The sequence below is a fragment of the Halichoerus grypus genome, chromosome 9 (assembly GCF_964656455.1).
Source record: "Halichoerus grypus chromosome 9, mHalGry1.hap1.1, whole genome shotgun sequence".
Classification (NCBI taxonomy): Eukaryota; Metazoa; Chordata; class Mammalia; order Carnivora; family Phocidae; genus Halichoerus; species Halichoerus grypus.
The window spans coordinates 14,417,417-14,435,308 of record NC_135720.1 but is presented as its reverse complement, the minus strand read 5'-3'; the positions used below and the strand labels follow the sequence as shown (position 1 = coordinate 14,435,308).

The window sequence follows — 17,892 nt, the reverse complement described above, 5'->3', positions numbered from 1 at the left end:
TTCCCTCTTGCCCCCACAAGTTTTATTTTAGAAAAGAGGGAGATGCCTTATGTTCAATTCCTTGGATAGCCTCTCCCTTGTGCATGATTCTCTCTAAATTACTACACTTTGAATGGTCAAGTACTCTGAGGGAAACACAGAGCCTGAAAAGATATTTTTAAGTGTATAGATGTTTACTAATAAAACCAATAAAAATCAAGCAAAGATGTTTATACAAATTTAATCATTATAGAAATATAAGGGGTAAGACTGCAACATACAAAGAGTTGAATGTTTTAAATCACCTTTTAACTATCCCTTTTAAAGGCAATGAAAAGGTGATTACATTTGGAGTTTACAAATATCTAACAAAACAAACAAAAGCCATGGAAACCAAAATATAAACTGCCCTAATATTTTGTAATGTGCCTTGTGATTTGAGATATAATTTCTACAGACTATCAATGCAGGATTGAAAAAGTGCTACAGCTCAAAAGACTTCAAAGGAAACAGTGATCATGTATTCTGGAATGCACTGGATGACTCAAAGGTGATTGTAGAAATGACAAGATCACTGATGTGGAAGATGCACGTGAAGAACAAGTAAAACTTTCATGAGATGTGAAAGTGGAAAAAAAACATTTAACACAATTTAATATAGTAATACAGCATTTAAATATATGTGTAACTAAATCATAAACTAATTGTTGTAATACATATTGATCTATTTAATCTGTATTCCTAAAAGTTTATACATTCTGGTTTGCTAAATAACTTTTTTAAAATTTCTTTTTTAAAATTTATTTATTTTTATATTTTTAATTTTTTTAATTAAAAAAGTTTAAGATCAATAACTTTTGAGGGGGGAGTTCATATTAGGAAAACAAAAGATCACCTTATATCTGGGCTAGCCTTGCATCTGGGCAACCTCAGTTCTATCATCAAAGGGAACACTAAGCTTCTCTAGTCTAGTGGATATGAAAGAATCATTTATACTCTCTTGCTGTCCTACTCTAAAAAAAATTGAGGGCTGGGATGTGTGTGTGGCTTTCTCCTTGAGCTGAACATTATTGACTTGTGTGTGTGTGTGTGTACACAGAAATAAGGTGGAAAGCCCTTGGCTATCCTGGTGAATCTGTGGGGACCCCCAGCAGGATCCTAAAGTGGCAAGAGATCTCCATTCTGCTCTCATCTCAGGAAAGCCAACCAGGGACTTGTAGGTATCTGTAACTTACTCCTGGAGGCACAAGCATCTCCATTTAAACACTGTTTTAGAGTTAGACATGCTCATTCTGAAATTTCATCTTTAAAAAGAACTTGCTTTCACTGTATTTACTTTGCTTTTTTTTTTTATTGCAGGGGGAGGGGCAGAGGGAAAGGGAGAGAATCTTTTTTTTTTTTTTTAAAGATTTTATTTATTTATTTGACAGAGAGAGACACAGCGAGAGCAGGAACACAAGCAGGGGGAGTGGGAGACGGAGAAGCAGGCTTTCCACCGAGCAGGGAGCCCGATGCGGGGCTCGATCCCAGGACCCTGGGATCATGACCTGAGCCGAAGGCAGACGCTTAACGACTGAGCCACTCAGGCGCCCCGAGAGAGAGAATCTTAACCAGGTTCCACACATAGCATGGAGCCTGATGTGGAGCTTGATCTCATGACCCTGGGATCATGACCTGAGCTGAAATCAAGAATTGGACGCTTAACCAACTGAGTCACCCAGGCACCCCTCTATTTACTCTTTTGCATTCATTAATAGACATATCCATAACTGCTAACCCAAATAAGAAACTGCTTGTGACATTTGGAAAATTCACTTTTTAAAAAAGATTTATTTATTTAGTTGAGAGAGAGAGAGAAGGCGGAGGGGCAGAGGAAGAGGGAGAGGAAAAGAAGCAGACTCCCCGCTGAGTGCAAAGCTGGAAGCAGGGCTCAATCCCAGGATCCTGAGATCAAGACCTGAGCCAAAATCAAGTGTCAGATGCTTAACCAATTGAGCTACCCAGACGCCCCTGGAAAATTCACTTTTAATCCTTTTATGTCAATATAACAAACAATTTATTCAGTTTACTAAAGTTTATTAAAGGCATCAGAATTTTCTTTTGCAGGCTTGAAAGAGCTTAATCCACTTCTATAATGTCTTAAAATTCACAGCCTTACCAAAAAGGTGCCAGACAATTCTAATGAAAAACAGTAGTCGACCATTTGTGTGGTTTTCCCAACTGACACTGGAACACTGGATGGTTATCAACATTTCTAAGTTTCTAGTGACTGACATTTTAAAGATATGATCTCCGATTATTAATGATCTCTTACTTCTTCCGTTTCTTTGTTATATAAACAGAGTAATTCTTTCATCTCGGACATTCCTCCTCCCCTTAATATGCACACTTCTAAAGCTTTCATTCCACCCTTACTATATGGAGTTACTACTCTTCTCTTGGCTGACACCACCCACGTCAAAGTGCTGTTTGGAGCAACAGAACTATATTTTGCTCCCATATCTAGTGGATATTTTTCCAAAAGAAAATCAGTGCAGGAAGGTACTATTTCTTCCTGCTTTTCTAAAGTTTTCTGGCCTCTGATAATGTTTCGGAGATCATCTGTAATTTCTGCCTTTAAGACATAGAAACTTACTGATTTGAAGTATGTGTGCAAGAACCAACAATTACTCCATTTACCTTCAGGATCCAGTAGTCTTGGGATTCCTAGTTCTGTTTCAGCAATAGTGAAAGCCTCCTCCAGGTTTTCCCGGTTAGGTCTCCCTTTCACTCTCTCCAAGTCCACTAGTTCTGGTCGAATGGCATGAATGATGGAATGGAAGGCAACTCCACTTCTCCAGCTCCGCCCAAAGTCTTTTACTTCTATTCCCGTCTGCCTTAATGTGATAAAAAAATAAAATAAAATAATGTCACATTCTGAATAGATAACATGCACTGTCCTCAAGGACTAATGCAAAATCCAGTCCTCAGCAATGACTCATGTGCAGTTATAGCAGTTAGCTGCTTGAAAAAAATTAGGCAAAATAAAATTTTTAGAGGGTAACAAGATAAGCGGGAGAAGTTTTGGTTCCATACTTAAGAATCTTCTATATTAGACTTTTCAGTAATTGAGATATTCAATGTAAAGCACATTTTTAAAGGAAACTAATATAGAGAAAACATATCTGGCAAAATAAAAAGAGAAAATTATAAAAACACCAAAATTGATAGTAATTCATCAGTGTATATTTTTGAAGAAGTATCTAGCACATTTCCAATGACAATGATAAACAACAGTGTGTTGTACGTGCACAGGTATTAACATACTAAGATAATATGGCTGAATTATATCAAATACTTTAGAATGAACAAATGCAAATGGATGTGATCATATCTCTAAATCAGTCACACAGGAGCCTATAACCACATAAGTTCAGACAAGTTTCCATTTACCCCACTGATCAAACTGTTTGATCAAATTGTTTTTTAAACTCTTGTTTTGGGAATTGCCTTGAGAGCAATGCCCTTGGTCACAAATCTTTGTTCTTTTGTGGCGGATAGAATTAATTCAAAGCCAGTTATGATAATTAAGAATTCATTCAAGTTGGCAGTAATAGTTTGTTGTTGAAAATAAAAGTGATACAAGCTCACAATGAATTTTTTTTTTTACATGTAACTTATCAACTATATATAATGGCAGCTCCAAAAGGAAGTTGCAACGATGTCTTTGAACAACATCCCTTGGTTAAGTATAGAGCCTTTGAAGGTGATCAATTAGGTGACATTCAATGGATGAATATCTTGGTAGTCTCCTTTTAAAGAAATTAGTCTCATTATAGTTCTTTCTAAATGAAGCAGAGGTAATATCACTCAATTCTCTTTTTTATTATATTCTCAAGATTTCCATGAGCCATAAGGTATATTTGATTGATACATTGATTAATATACAAAGTTGGTAAGTGCCCTTAAATTTTATCTCTGCAAACTTAAGAGTCACTTTAAATCCTTTTCTACCAATGTACATTCAGCTTGCATAAATTGCCTAGTGCTGAAAATAGCATCATTGGATCTCATCACTGGCTTCATAAATACATATTTTCAAAACAATTTTGTAAGATGCTAGTAATTATAAAGTAATCCTGTATCTCCTCTTAGTTCTTTCAGAGTTTCTGTTTCTGGTAGTATGCATGTAATATTTTCAGCCAATGTCTGACACACGGGCAAATACCCACACAGGTGGAACAGTGCAGTGTGCTCTTGTTAACTCCTCAATTCGCACATTTACCCCGGCTTCATCTTACTTTTCCACCTACATTTTCCTTTTGCTCACATTTCCTCATTTGAAAATGTTTTTGTATTCACAGACACCTCAAATTATTTTTTAACACAGTAAGGTGGGTGCAAATAAACAATTAGCTAGCAAATATTCATCGTGTATTAGATATTTTCTGATTTTCCTCAACTTGTTTATTGTTTCAGATATTTTCAAAAATATAGAAAATATTTCCCTAAATATTACTACGTTGGAATAATTTTTCAAGTTTTAGTACATTTTCTTTTTCTATATTTGTTGAACACACACATGCACACCTATAATGTTTCATATTACATCAAAGCAGTAGGTGATATTCCTAAAAAGTTTTAGTTTTAGTCCAAACCTCTCATTTAAGAATCTCGGATACAAAATATAGGAAACTTAGATATGTCACTTAAAGAAGTGATACAAACTTAAAGAAACTTGGACACATCACTTAAAGAAGTGATGAAGTATATCCAGTTTATAGGCATTTCTGACCTCTAATACATATTTACTTCAAGTCATTTTGAATGGACCTGGATATACAAATTTTCATTTGTTTTGTTATCTTATTAATTTTTGTCTTAAAGTGCAATTGTTCTTCCTAGACATCTCAAAATGAAGTATGCAAATATCAGATATGCTACAATTTAATTCTTTCATGTCTGAGAGTATATAGTGATAGGAGATAAAGTTGGTAAAAAAAAAAATAGAGAAGGCTTAATTATGTTGCATTACTGAGTTTTTATTTACTTCTCACATATTTTGAAATTTTATGTGAAAACAGTGAATATATTCTGATAATATGTCTGGTGTTTACTGGATGTTTTGTCCTTTCTTGTCATGGTCAATCTTGTGAGACTGATAAACATTCAGACCACAGAGTCTCACAGATTATTATTTTAAAAACATGTCATATACTGAAATGGGTACAGATTCTAAAGTCTTTTATCAATAACAAGTAAAAAGTTTCTTTTTTTAATTATGTGATGTTAATCACCGTATATTACATCATTAGTTTTTGATGTAGTGTTCCATTATTCATTGTTTGTGCATAACACCCAGTGCTCCATGCAGAATGTGCCCTCTTTAATACCCATCACCAGGCTAACCCATCCCCCACCCCCCTCCCCTCTAGAACCCTCAGTTTCTTTTTCAGAGTCCATCGTCTCTCATGGTTCATCTCCCCCTCTAGCTCCCCCTCTTCATTCTTCCCCTCCTATCTTCTTTTTTTTTTCTTAACATATATTGCATTATTTGTTTCAGAGGTACAGATCTGTGATTCCACAGTCTTGCACAATTCATAGCGCTCACCATAGCACATACCCTCCCCAATGTCTATCACCCAGCCACCCCATCCCTCCCACATTTGCAATGACGTGGATGGAACTGGAGGGTATTATGCTGAGCGAAATAAGTCAATCAGAGAAAGACATGTGTCATATGATCTCACTGATATGAAGAATTCTTAATCTCAGGAAACAAACTGAGGGTTGCTGGAGTGGTGGGGGGTGGGAAGTAAAAAGTTTCTTGAAAAATACATAGTGGGATAGTATTTTTTAAAAAGCAGGTTTTAGAAAAATTATCAACAATTTGGTAGGTATAATGGAATCATGTGTTCATCACAGAATTTTTATGTTAGAGAACAGTCATCTCCCCAAATCTCTATACTTGATGCAGCTATAAAGTAAATGGATCTCACTGATATGTTGATGGGTGGAAAAGCCTTGGATCCATAAATCCGGACATTTATACAGATAAGGAAAATACAACTTCCACTGATGTTACACATATATAAGTTGCAGGAATGACTTTTAGTTATCATTAGACCCTTGCGCATCTTTGAAAGCTAACACACCATATATAAAACAAAACCAATGCAGAAAAACTCTAATAGCATTAAATTTGAGTTTACTTTAAGCTACTGTAATATTAAGTGGAAACCAATTTATTTTTGGTTAATTTAATGGTTTGTAGAGCAATGGGAGAGTATCACATTGATATTATCATGAAGTTTTATTAAATAGTATCATGACAAATGTCCTAGCATGTGGTCACCTGTCTCTTCCTACCTAGCACATTTCTTCTCCCTGCCCAATTAAGCTGCAAAAGAGATTAGTAATTGCCACTATCGATGGAATGCAAACAGTATACCAGCAATGTGGTCAGGCTTTTACCATTTTATTTCTACTACAGATTCTAAAAAGCCACAAAGCTTTGCTTTCAGAAATATTTTTGACTACAAGTTGAATCATAAAAATATACCCCAAATTAGAAAACCACCAACACACTTTAAAAGTTAAACAAAATGATGTAAAATAATAACACTAATTACATCTTCTCTATGTTTAATTTTTCTGTCTTTATTTTTGCTCTTCAAACACTTTAAAAATAGAGCTAAAAAAAATAGAACTCCTTACGTTTAGTGCCTCAATATTTTATAATGATAAGTACTTGTTTAAAACTATTTTCCAGAAGTAGGGAATAAGATTCAGATTAGATTTAGGCATGCAAAAACAAAACAGAAAGTGAGTTAATTTGACATGTCATTTAGGAAATCATACAAAAGCACAACTTCTTCATGAAGAGATCTTACCACTGACCACATCTGACCACAAAACACTGGTATGCTCAATTTTTTGAAATTGCTGAAAATGCTATTGAAATTGCTATGAAAAGATACTCATTGAGAGTAGTAATTTTATATCTAGCATTATCACATGAATGTACACACATGTAAATTTATTATGCCCAGAAGCAAATCCACAATCTATAAAACTGAAGTTGACAAAGGAATCTACATTCCAGATAAAAGAGGAGACCCAAGGAAAAAGAATTTTAAAATAAAATTGTTAGAAAGTTTTGGGAAACAAAAACAAATATAATTATTTCAGATGTGGACCTTAGCTCACATTATTATTAAACAGAACTCAACAGTCTTATAAAGAGATAATCACATTTAAACCTCTAATTTATTTGTGTAAAGATTATTTAATAAAAGCAGGAAGTCCAAACAATGACCTAAACAGAATTACTCCTCAGATTACCAATCAAAGAGTGTGTTAAAAATAAATTAATTGGGCCCAATCACATGATTAATGAAGGAATTAGGTTGATTGCAGCATTTTCCTAGAGTATTAGTGATGATTTCTTTTTGTATTTAATTCAAGGAAAGAATGGAACAGCCTGAAGCAAAGCCCTTCATTCAAATGTCTCTTCAAATTTCGCAATATTGGCAGGTGCACTCAGTAATAAATTGGTAACTCAAATTATTCAAGGGCTTCAAATTTAAACAAATTCTTGGTACTTACTTGGCTACTGTGTACTGAACCCACTTTAATAAAGCCTTCTTAGCATTTCCTTGGAGCTTGGTGGCCACTTTCCGTTTACTTGGGGGGCTGGCGGTCTCAGCGCTAACCATGCTGTCCACAGAGGATGTGCTGCCCGACAAAGACTGCAGCTGTGGCAGGTTGCTGGTCAACTCCTCAATCTGTTCGTGAGTTAACATGGCAAAAACATAAGAATTATCTTGTTCTTCTTTCCTTGGATGTTTTACTTTCCCAACTAAAAGTGATTTAAATTCACACCCTTAACACCATTGACAAGGTAAGTTCTTAAGGCATGATTGACATTGTACTCTTCTTCCGACTTCCCACTGCATCTAAAACTACCTCGTACACAGTAATAAACACTTGTTAAACACATGAATGAATGAATAAAATAAAACCTAATGGTTATCCAAGCTCATAGAGCGTACAACACCAAAAGGGAACCCTAATGTAAACTACAGACTTTAATAATGATGGGTCAATATAGGTTCATGAAGTGTATCACTTCAGTGGAGGATGTAGGTTATGGGAGAAGCTACACATAGTGTGGGTACAGGGTATGTGGGAAATCTCTGTACTTTTTGTTCAGTTTGGCTGTGAACTTAAAACTGCTCTAAAAAATAAAGACTTAAATAAAAACCTAAGTGTCTGCCTTGGGCTCAGGTCATGATCTCGGGTTCCTGGGATCAAGCCCCATGTTTGGCTCCCCGCTCAGTGGGGAGTCTGCTTCTCCCTCTCCCTCTGCCCCGCATCCCTGCTTGTCCTCTCTCTCTCAAATAAATAAATAAAATCTTCAAAAAATAAAAAAAACACAACCTAATGGCTAGAACAATTATTCTAGATGGAATGGCAAGTTCATTTCTCCCCTTAATGTCTAATGGGAACATAAAACTGGTCCCTTCCAGAGAACAAAAAAAATTTCCTGAACTCTTTCTACACCAATATCTCATCTCCGATGTGCCCTGCTCACTTTTCAGATGGAGCACCTATGTCACAGTTTTTTGGAGGAGTACCATATATAACATCTTTGCAGGGAAGAAGAGGAAATTTTTCTGCTAACAAAAAACAATACACATGGGAAAATCAAATTTCTGCTCACTTGAGAATCAACCCCAAAGGTAGGGCAAATGAGAGTACTATTAAAATTTCTACCACTACCTCCATTCATGACATTATATCAACTGAAAAGGGAGCTATAGTACAATACCTGGAAATATAGAATAATGGTCCACACCAATCCAAGAACTATTGAAGGTCGGCCATCAGCTATATCAGTGGAGTTAATGTTGACTAATTTAATCTGTTTAAAAAGAAAAACTGTACTAGTAATGTACTAGAAGATTATAGACCACCCAATTATGCAATAATTAGCACTTTATTAGACATCAGTTGGACAATTTGGTCATGCCTATGTAGTGATACACAAGAGTAAGTAGGGTGAGCCATCAAAACAAACAAGCACATGGTTTCAGTGGAAATTTCAGGAGCATTCATTAGGGGCACACAATAAAAACAACTATAGAATGAATTTCAAAAAATTGTTTAAAGTTGAAAAAATATGACATCATGCAAGGAATTACCAACAAAACACCACACAGTAAAAAAAAAAAAAGGTTATTTTTTTTACATTCAGAAGTTGACTGGAGCTTAAAAGAAACTGTGATGAGTAGTTTAAGAAAATGCACTCACTCTGAAGTTTGTTACCAAATAGCATGAAACTTATGTTCTCTTTTACCTATAAAAGTCAGGAGTTAAAAATTCTAAAATTTGTACTAACCGGTGATCCTCTGTACGTGGACTGACATGAAAAACAAAGGGAGAAGATGATATACATACATAAATAATTTTTAAAAATCAGAGTTATTTGTTCAAAGAGAATAAAAATGTAGGTAGTAAATTTAGAGCAAGATTTGGGGAATACATTGTAAAGACAAAGGAAAGCCAAGAGATAATAAAGTAGAAGAGACCATTAGGGTTTAGTTCCTGACTTTTAAGCATTCAGGATAGATGTTAACTTGTCTGTAGTTGTCTCTAATTATTTATTTTAATGCCTTCCCAACTATTAAAAATGTTATTTCCTAAGTCCCAGCAAAACGGATGTATGGTAAGTCTATCTCAGCCATTCTCAGAACAATTAACAACTGCTCACCATCTTTTCAATAACCCCTAAACAAATTAGAAAAAAAAATAAAGTACTCCTTAGATTTATAGCTCAATAATTCTCAGACAAGATTTAATAAGATGTGTTATTAATAATAAAGTTCAGAAGTTTGTAAATGGTTTACTTTTAAAAAATTATCAGATGTAAAATCATCCCACAAATACTTTACTCTGGAGTAATTAGTTTAAATTTACTAGTAGAGTAAAAGTTAGCACAAAAATCACTGTAAATAATTTGAGATATACCTATGGGATTTTGTCTCACTGGTGAAATTCATTCATCAGGTTTAGAGACAGGAAAAAAAATATTGACAACTTCCATAGATTACAAGCTTCTATTTCTTTTTTTAAACCTAGCACAGCATGAGACAAATAATACATGTTTGTGGAAAATAAAGATCACATTTTTTAACCTTTTATGACAGAACCTACTGCAATGTCCATAATCATTTTGATTACTTTGGTTTACAGCTTCTCCAGAATTTTTTCCACATCCATTTTAGTATCCACAGGGCACAGATATATAATACATGCTAATAACCAGAAGATTAATGCATTCCATGAAGGGCAGATTATTTATCTTTCCTTATATATCATTCTTTTTAAAAATTATAAGTTGAATTTTCTACCTCAATCCAGCTCCAAATGCACTATGAAGTTAACATACTGAATTTATGATAGAACCTGAAGATATTTTGCTCAACTTCTGAAGAAAAAATGCTTTTCATAATTATTTTTTCTCTTAAAAACTGTGTGTTCCATAATGGGCTTATGGAGCCTACTCTTGTTGGGCTTATGAACTTATCCTATTAAATTCTTAATAGCCTAGGAGTGTGAGATGGACAATAGAGACATTCAAAGAGAATGAAGAATTCCCAGAAACCAGAAGGAGAATGGGATCACATTGATTGACCTCGCCTTTGACCTGCTGACCTTGGGGGTGCAGCTCAAGAATCTGCCTTAACAAAATCTCTAGGTTTTGTTGATTCTGATGCATGCCAATGTTTGAGAATCCTGTACCAGACAATTGTATGTGGCCCAGGTAATCTGGGGAAGTTTGATTTTGCAAGCCAGAAGCCCATATGGACTGATCTGTGTTTCCTCCAAATTCACATGTTGAGGCCCTAACCCCCAGTGTGACCGTATTTAGAGACAGGGCTTTTAAGCAGGTCATTAAAGTTAAATGAGGTAATAAGAGTGGGTCCTAATCCAATAGGACTGAGGTCCTTATGAGAAGAGAAGGAGACACCAGAGCTCTTTCTCTCTCTCCACACCCACACAGAGGAAAGGCCACCTGAGGACACAGTGAGTAAGTGTCTGCCTGCAAGCAGGAAGAGACAAAGAAACCAACTCTGCTGGTACCTTGATCTTAAACCTCCAGCCTCCACAACTGTGAAAAAAGAAATTTCTGTTATTTAAGCCATCCAGTCTGTGGTAGGGCTATAGGGACCACAGCAAACTAATACAAGGCCCACAGGGATTTCCAAAAAATATTCCAATTATTTGGGAATAAATTTTGAAAAAAATTCAATTAAAACTCCAGATTCCTAGCTTTTCTTGATAAATTGAAAACCTAACGAATGGATGCATTGCCACTTTATGCTAGTTGCTTTCTACAATGAGGTGTCAAGTGAGTCATTCTAACCAGTGATAAAGGTAGCCAACTACCTGCATTATTTAATAAATAAATAAATGATTAGATTTTAATAAAAATCCAGATTGCTGACTTCTCTTGTTTAATTGGAAAATCTGGGATCCCTGTGCTTGCATTTCACTGAGACAACTATAACTGGAACTGAATGTTCGTTTCCATCTTCCAGACAGGGCACAAAACTTGCTCAATTCTCCTGTTTCCATAATTAGCCTCTAACTCACTTCATCTTTAAGATCACCTATCTGACTTTATAGGAACCTAAATTTATGTCGCTTGTCTACACTAAGGGAAGTTTTAGGAAAGGTGGTCAGTGGTTGGCTCCTTGCATTACTGTTTAGAATGACCTACCTGATACCTCACTGGAGAAAGAAACTGGTGGAAATGGTACCGGATCTACTCATCAGAATCACATTTACATGGTTCCTATCAGAATACTAATGTATGCTTTTATCAGTTTCCCTGTAAACAAGTGGAAAACAAACACAATGGTAGGGTTTTCTCCAGTAAAATTTGAGGAGTGCCCTTATTATTCCTTAAATCAAGCTAGAATCCAAGGACTAAACTGATTTTCTATTATCTAAAGAAAAAATCTAAATGGAGGGCAAATTAGGTCCAAAGGTCAAAAACAAATTCCTGAAAATATGTTTGAGATATAAGTTCTTAAATTATAAAAATAAAATAAAATAAATAGTAAGGTGGGCACTGAAGAGCCTTAAAACAAACTCATTCCTCCCCACAGTCAAATTTTATTACTTAGGTTTGTTCTGTGAAAATGATCTTGTGTAAAACAAGTCTTCTGTGGAAAGAAAACTCTTTGGTCCTCTTTGCAAACAATGCCTTTATAGGTTAAGTCCTTAAATTTTTCCCAAGACGTTAACAAGAGGAATTTTGTTTTTATATTCTAGCCAATGAAGGATAGCTCAGAACAAAGTAGGACACTATAATTATATAGGTAAAATGGGAGACTCAATGACTTGGAAAGATATAAATATCTTGTTCAACATGGCTTTTTTAGCTTTCTATGAAAAACTCACGGAGGAAGCTGGAAGAAGAGAAACACTCCATTAATAACGATATTAGTCATCTGGAAACAATGTCCAATATTCTGTAAGAAGCTAATATTGTTTTTCTACACCATCTTAATGTCCAGAATCTCTCTTTGGCACAGAGTCTGCACAAATGACTGGACTTTATATTGTTTCATCGTACTACCAACTGATCAAAATATAAATTATTCAGTGAACAGAATCAAGTATTTTTGTATTTTCTAGAGTTCCTGTCATATGGAAAGTATTCAAATATGCATTTGGGTAGTAAATAAATGAATTTAGTGATATAGATTTTGAAGGAAATAGTTGAATCATTCTATTTTCAAGTAGTATCTAGAGATCCATTTATAGAGCTGGTTTTGGTACTGCCAAACACAGACACCTAAATTCCCACAAGTTGGGAAAAGGCTAAACCTAAACCAGTTGGTGCAACTGGTTTGGAAGGAAACATGGCAATAACTAACAAAACCACATATACACTTACTTTTTAGATAATCACACTTTCAGGAATTTACCCAAAAAATACCCTTCTAATAGTGTGAAAGTATAGTGGACAGCCATTAATTGCATCATTGTGTTTGATAAATACTAGAAACAACCTAAATGCCTCATTCATAAGTGATTGAATAAACTCTGGCACATCACATAATGAATGCAGCTGTAAAAATGAATGAGGAAGATCTCCATGAACCGATATGAAAGATTTCCATGATATACTGTTAAATGAGAAAAGCAAAGTGCAGAAATGTATTATAGGATGTTACCCTTCATATAAAAAAAAGAAGGTGTATGAAAATACATCTGCTCATTTATGCAAAAGAAATGTTGTAAGAATAAATTAGAAGCTGGTTCCCTAAGATGAGATAGGGAATGGAAGGAAGAAAGATGAGAATGGAATAGTAAGGATAATGAGGGGGTGCCTTCTCTAAGCATAACTTTTACTCTTGGAATCATAATAATGTCTCATTCCCCAAAATAAAAATAATAAGAATAAGAATAATAATCATAGTCAACTAGGATGTATGTGTGTGTGAGGGGGTATTACTCAAAACTGAATATACCTTGATTACCAAACTCTATTACAAAAGACTATCATAAAACTGAAGAGAGAGAAAAAGAATAAAAGTAACCTAAGTAAATTTGGAAAATAGTCTTTTAACTGAATGCTGTAATACTAAAGACCAAAAGACTTATACATACACACTGTTCTCCAGTGAGTAAATCTGTTTCTCACAGGGGTCTGGTGAGCAATTCTTAAACAATTTTACGTCTATACTAAGATTAAAAAAATAGGTGAATACATTGTAGATGAAAGCCAGGTTTCTCACTGTCAGAGAAAATAGAAACAAGCATGGGAGGCTATTAACAAACCTCGTGGTATTGGACTGGAATCAGAAGTATCAGTTTAAACTAATGGTTTACACACACACACACACACACACACACACACACACACAGAGAGAGAGAAAGGAGGCAGGGGGAGAGAGAGACAACACATATGCATATACCTGGGTCAGTAAACATTCATATTTTCTACATCTGTTAAGAGGGCCTAGGGGCAATGAAACTTCAGTAGCAATGAGCACACCCAGCACCCAAACATCGCTCACTAATAAAAGGACCAAAGCCTGCTTAGGGAAGTGGTTGATTCCAGAACTGGGGCAGGGAAAATATGTAGTTCTGGAAAATGAGGAAAGGCCTGAAAAAGGATGGGGCCATATTAAAAGAGTACAGGAGCCAGCCTAAAGGAACTCTCAATGGCCAAAGCTGGAACAATTTGAGTATTATTATTATTATTATTGGATTATAATTATAGAATAAAATAAGTTCATGCCAAAATAAATAATTGAATAAATAAATAAATGGTGGGAGGGAGAAAGGACAACCTTTACTTACAGAACACTTTCAATTAATACATGTGAAAGGACTGAGGGAAACACAAAATTACCATTAGGCAGACATCACAGAAATAATTACTGAAGAAGGCAATCAATGCTAAAATCAGTAAGCAAAATTTGCAAGAAGTAGAGTATTAGCATAATCTCAGTTATCTCCCCTAAGTTATTTCTCAGTTATAAAGGAAAAAATAGTAACTTTATCATAAAAAAAAAACAAAACAAAAAACAGCAGAAAGCTTTGCCAAGTGATTGAGGTTAACATCACCAGCAATAAGACTCATCAATCCTATATCTTCTCAGGTGCCCTGAGAAGAATGCAACATCACTTCCTTGGAATTCTTGCCACAAATGTATAACCTCAATCTAATCTTGAGGAAACATCAAACAAACCCAAATTGAGAGACATTCTGCAAAATAACTGACCAGCAGCTATTATCAAGGTCACGAAGGACAAGGAAGACAAGGTCATAGAGTGGAAGAGACCAAGGAGCCACAATTAAATGCAAGGTGTGTTACTGGATTGGATCCTGGGGAGAAGTAAGACATTAGTGGAAAAATGGATGAAATTAGACAAATGTCTATGCTTTAATGCATTGTATCACACCAATTTAAAAGTCCTTCTTTAGTAATTGTGCCATATATATATATATGTATACATATATACATGTACTATGTATGTAAGTTCTTCACGTTAGAGGAAGCTGCCCTAAGTATAGACAGGAAATCTCTCTGCCATTTTTTTGCCACTTTCCTGTAAATCTAGAATTATTTTACAATAATATTGACTCTCTCACTGTATAATTTACATGCAGTGTTTTTACTGCACAGTCAACTTGAAAAACATCAGTATGCTCACACCTTCTTGTTTAAAAAGGTGTTTTGTTATTATAACATAATAAAAAAAATGTAAAAAAAAAAAGATGTTTTGTTTTGTCTCTCTCACCTTCCTTCCTTCAAGGAACTTGAGTGCTGTGCCAATATTAGCTACAGCATGGATTCGCTTCATACGGCGTCCTTGTTCACATGGCTATAAACAGGAAGGAATAGGAATAAACAAAAATGCACACATTAAAAAGATAATTATAAAATGAATTTAAATGGATTAAAAATATACTTGAAGAATATTCAAGAACAATGCCTAGGATACTCATTCCTTCAAATGATGCTTTTCATGTTAATGTGGTCCTGGACCATAATGACATGCACAAAATTTAAACAACCATTTCCAAGGTTTATTTATAATTTCAGAGTAATTTCATTTTATGTAATTCAGAATCTCAAAGGGCTCAATATAAATAAATAAGAAAGGTTAAATTGGAAATTGTCCTTGTAGGTCTCAGTTTTCTTATCCACTAAGTAAGAATGCTGAGATTCATTTTGAAATTTCTTCTAGCTTCAAGGTCTTATAATTCTATGGCTGAATGAGTGGGCACTTAAACAGAAGTAGGACTCTTATGTCAAAATATTTACTTTTTCTAGAATCATCTAGCTTGGCAATTAAATGCCTATCAAGATTTCTGTACTCTGTTAGTCAAGTGCACTGGTAAAATTATACTGATACAGGATGATATACGTCTTTAATACCCAACTGGATGATAACAAAGGTTCCTTTAAGCTTCTATTAAATAGCTTAATTCAGGAGGATATATAAAGATGGCCAATTACATCTGGAAACCAAGGCTGTATATATCTCAAGTCAATGACTCCCACATCTGAATGCTAATCCAGTTTATTTAGCTCGTGCATACACCTGTATATTCCAAATTAGCTTTTCATGCGTGTTTTGTTTGATTTCCCCCAAAGCAGAACCCGAGACAAGGTCTTGGGTGCATGTAGTTTATTGGGGAGGTGACTCCAGGTAGTAAGAGCGAGGAGATGCATGGAGAATGAGACAGGGAAGAAGGAAAAGCGTTACTGAGGGTTTCTGCTGTGAGCAACTAGGCCTCACTCCTGCTGGGGACCCACACACTCTATAAGATATGTGTAAATTATGTCACAGAATTGTCCCTCCTACAAATGGCAGACTGGAGCATTTATTCATGGACTCCCATCTCCATTGGTTGAGGGTCCTTAGGGACCACTAACCCTTCCGCACTTCAGGGCTGCCTTGAGCAACTTGTGCTTTGATAAAAGCCGTGAGGATGGAATCCTGGAGACATGTTAATAGGATCTGAAGCTAGATGCTGCTGCAGTCTATGGGCAATGGCCCACACTCTCTGAACTCTCACTCGCTGGAGAGGGAGGCGAGCGGAGATGGCACAGGGGTGCTGAGAGCATCCACTACAATATGAATCCTATTAAGATAAATGATTTACACAAAATTATTATCAGTTTGTAATTTTCCAACAAGCAAACTCTTTTACAAAAGCCATTTTGAGGACTCTGCACAAAATTACTGGAAATTTATGTTTAGGCAAAAACACTTAAAAAACTCAATTACCCAAGCAATAATGATTGTGTAGCTTTTGTCAAGAAGCAGTAAATAAAGAAAAAATGAGTATCCCAATTTTGGACTCTGTGTCTAACATGTTACACATTTTGAAGATTATTTGCTGAGTACCTTTTTGTAATTATGGCAAACAGCATTTATAAGGAGTTTATCCTCGCAAACTACTTACTTCTCTACTCCTCTGAAATAACAAAACATAACCCAGAAAAACAAAATGTAGATCTTCCTCAACTTACATTGGGGTTATATCCTGATAAACTCATTTTAAGTTGGAAATACTGCAAATCAAAAATGCATTTAATACACCCAACCTACCAAACATCACAGCTTCACCTAGCTCACCTTAAATGTGCTCAGACCACTTACATTAGCCTACAGTTGGGCAAACTCATCTCATACAAAGCCTATCTTATAATGGAGTGCTTAATATTTCATGTAATTTATTCAATACTGTACTTAAAGTGAAAAACGGAATGTCTGTGTGGGTACAGAATGGTTGTAAGTGTATCGGTTCTTTACCCTCGTGATCACGTGGCTCATTAGGAGCTGTGGCTCTCTATCACTGCCCAGCCTCACGAGAGAGGACCATCCTGTGTGTCGTTAGCCCAGGAAAAGATTCAAATTCAAAATTTCAAGTATGGTTTTTACTAAATGTATATTGCTTTCACATCATCATGAAGTCAAAAAGTCATGAAGTCGAACCACTGTAAGTTGGGGACTGTCTATACTTTATTATTGAGTAATGTAGAAAAATATATTCTGTAGTTCACTGTCAATGTGTTTTTTTTTCACTCTGCTGGTTGCACTGCACCTAAAAACAAGCTGTCCCTGTGACAAATGACTGGCGATGGAGGATGTCCACAGTGCATGGAGGACGTCCACAAGTGCATGAAGAATGTCACGCTGATTTCCAACTTAATTTTCAACAGACAGCTACATAAGTAATGCACAGTTACGGACCAACCATCCTTTCCAAATGGAAAGCAAACACTATAAACTGAGGTGTGTTAATCTGCAAGTCATCTTCCTGGACACCACACAGAGGCAGTAGTTAAACATGACAGATTACTGATGAAGTTTTTCACTCTGCCTTCCAAG

General features: G+C 35.4%; 1 protein-coding gene across 1 annotated transcript in view; it reads right to left on the bottom strand.

Annotated features, from left to right (window-relative positions):
* Positions 1 to 17,892, bottom strand: part of SYNE1 (spectrin repeat containing nuclear envelope protein 1) — a 436,526-nt gene that overhangs the window by 316,690 nt on the left and 101,944 nt on the right. Inside the window, exons 5-9 of the mRNA XM_078054564.1 lie at positions 15,289 to 15,372; positions 9,362 to 9,382; positions 8,792 to 8,884; positions 7,567 to 7,745; positions 2,659 to 2,855 (exon numbers count right to left, since the gene is read on the bottom strand). Of these exons, the coding sequence (XP_077910690.1) occupies positions 2,659 to 2,855; positions 7,567 to 7,745; positions 8,792 to 8,884; positions 9,362 to 9,382; positions 15,289 to 15,372 (574 nt within the window). The remainder of the gene's footprint in view (positions 1 to 2,658; positions 2,856 to 7,566; positions 7,746 to 8,791; positions 8,885 to 9,361; positions 9,383 to 15,288; positions 15,373 to 17,892) is intronic.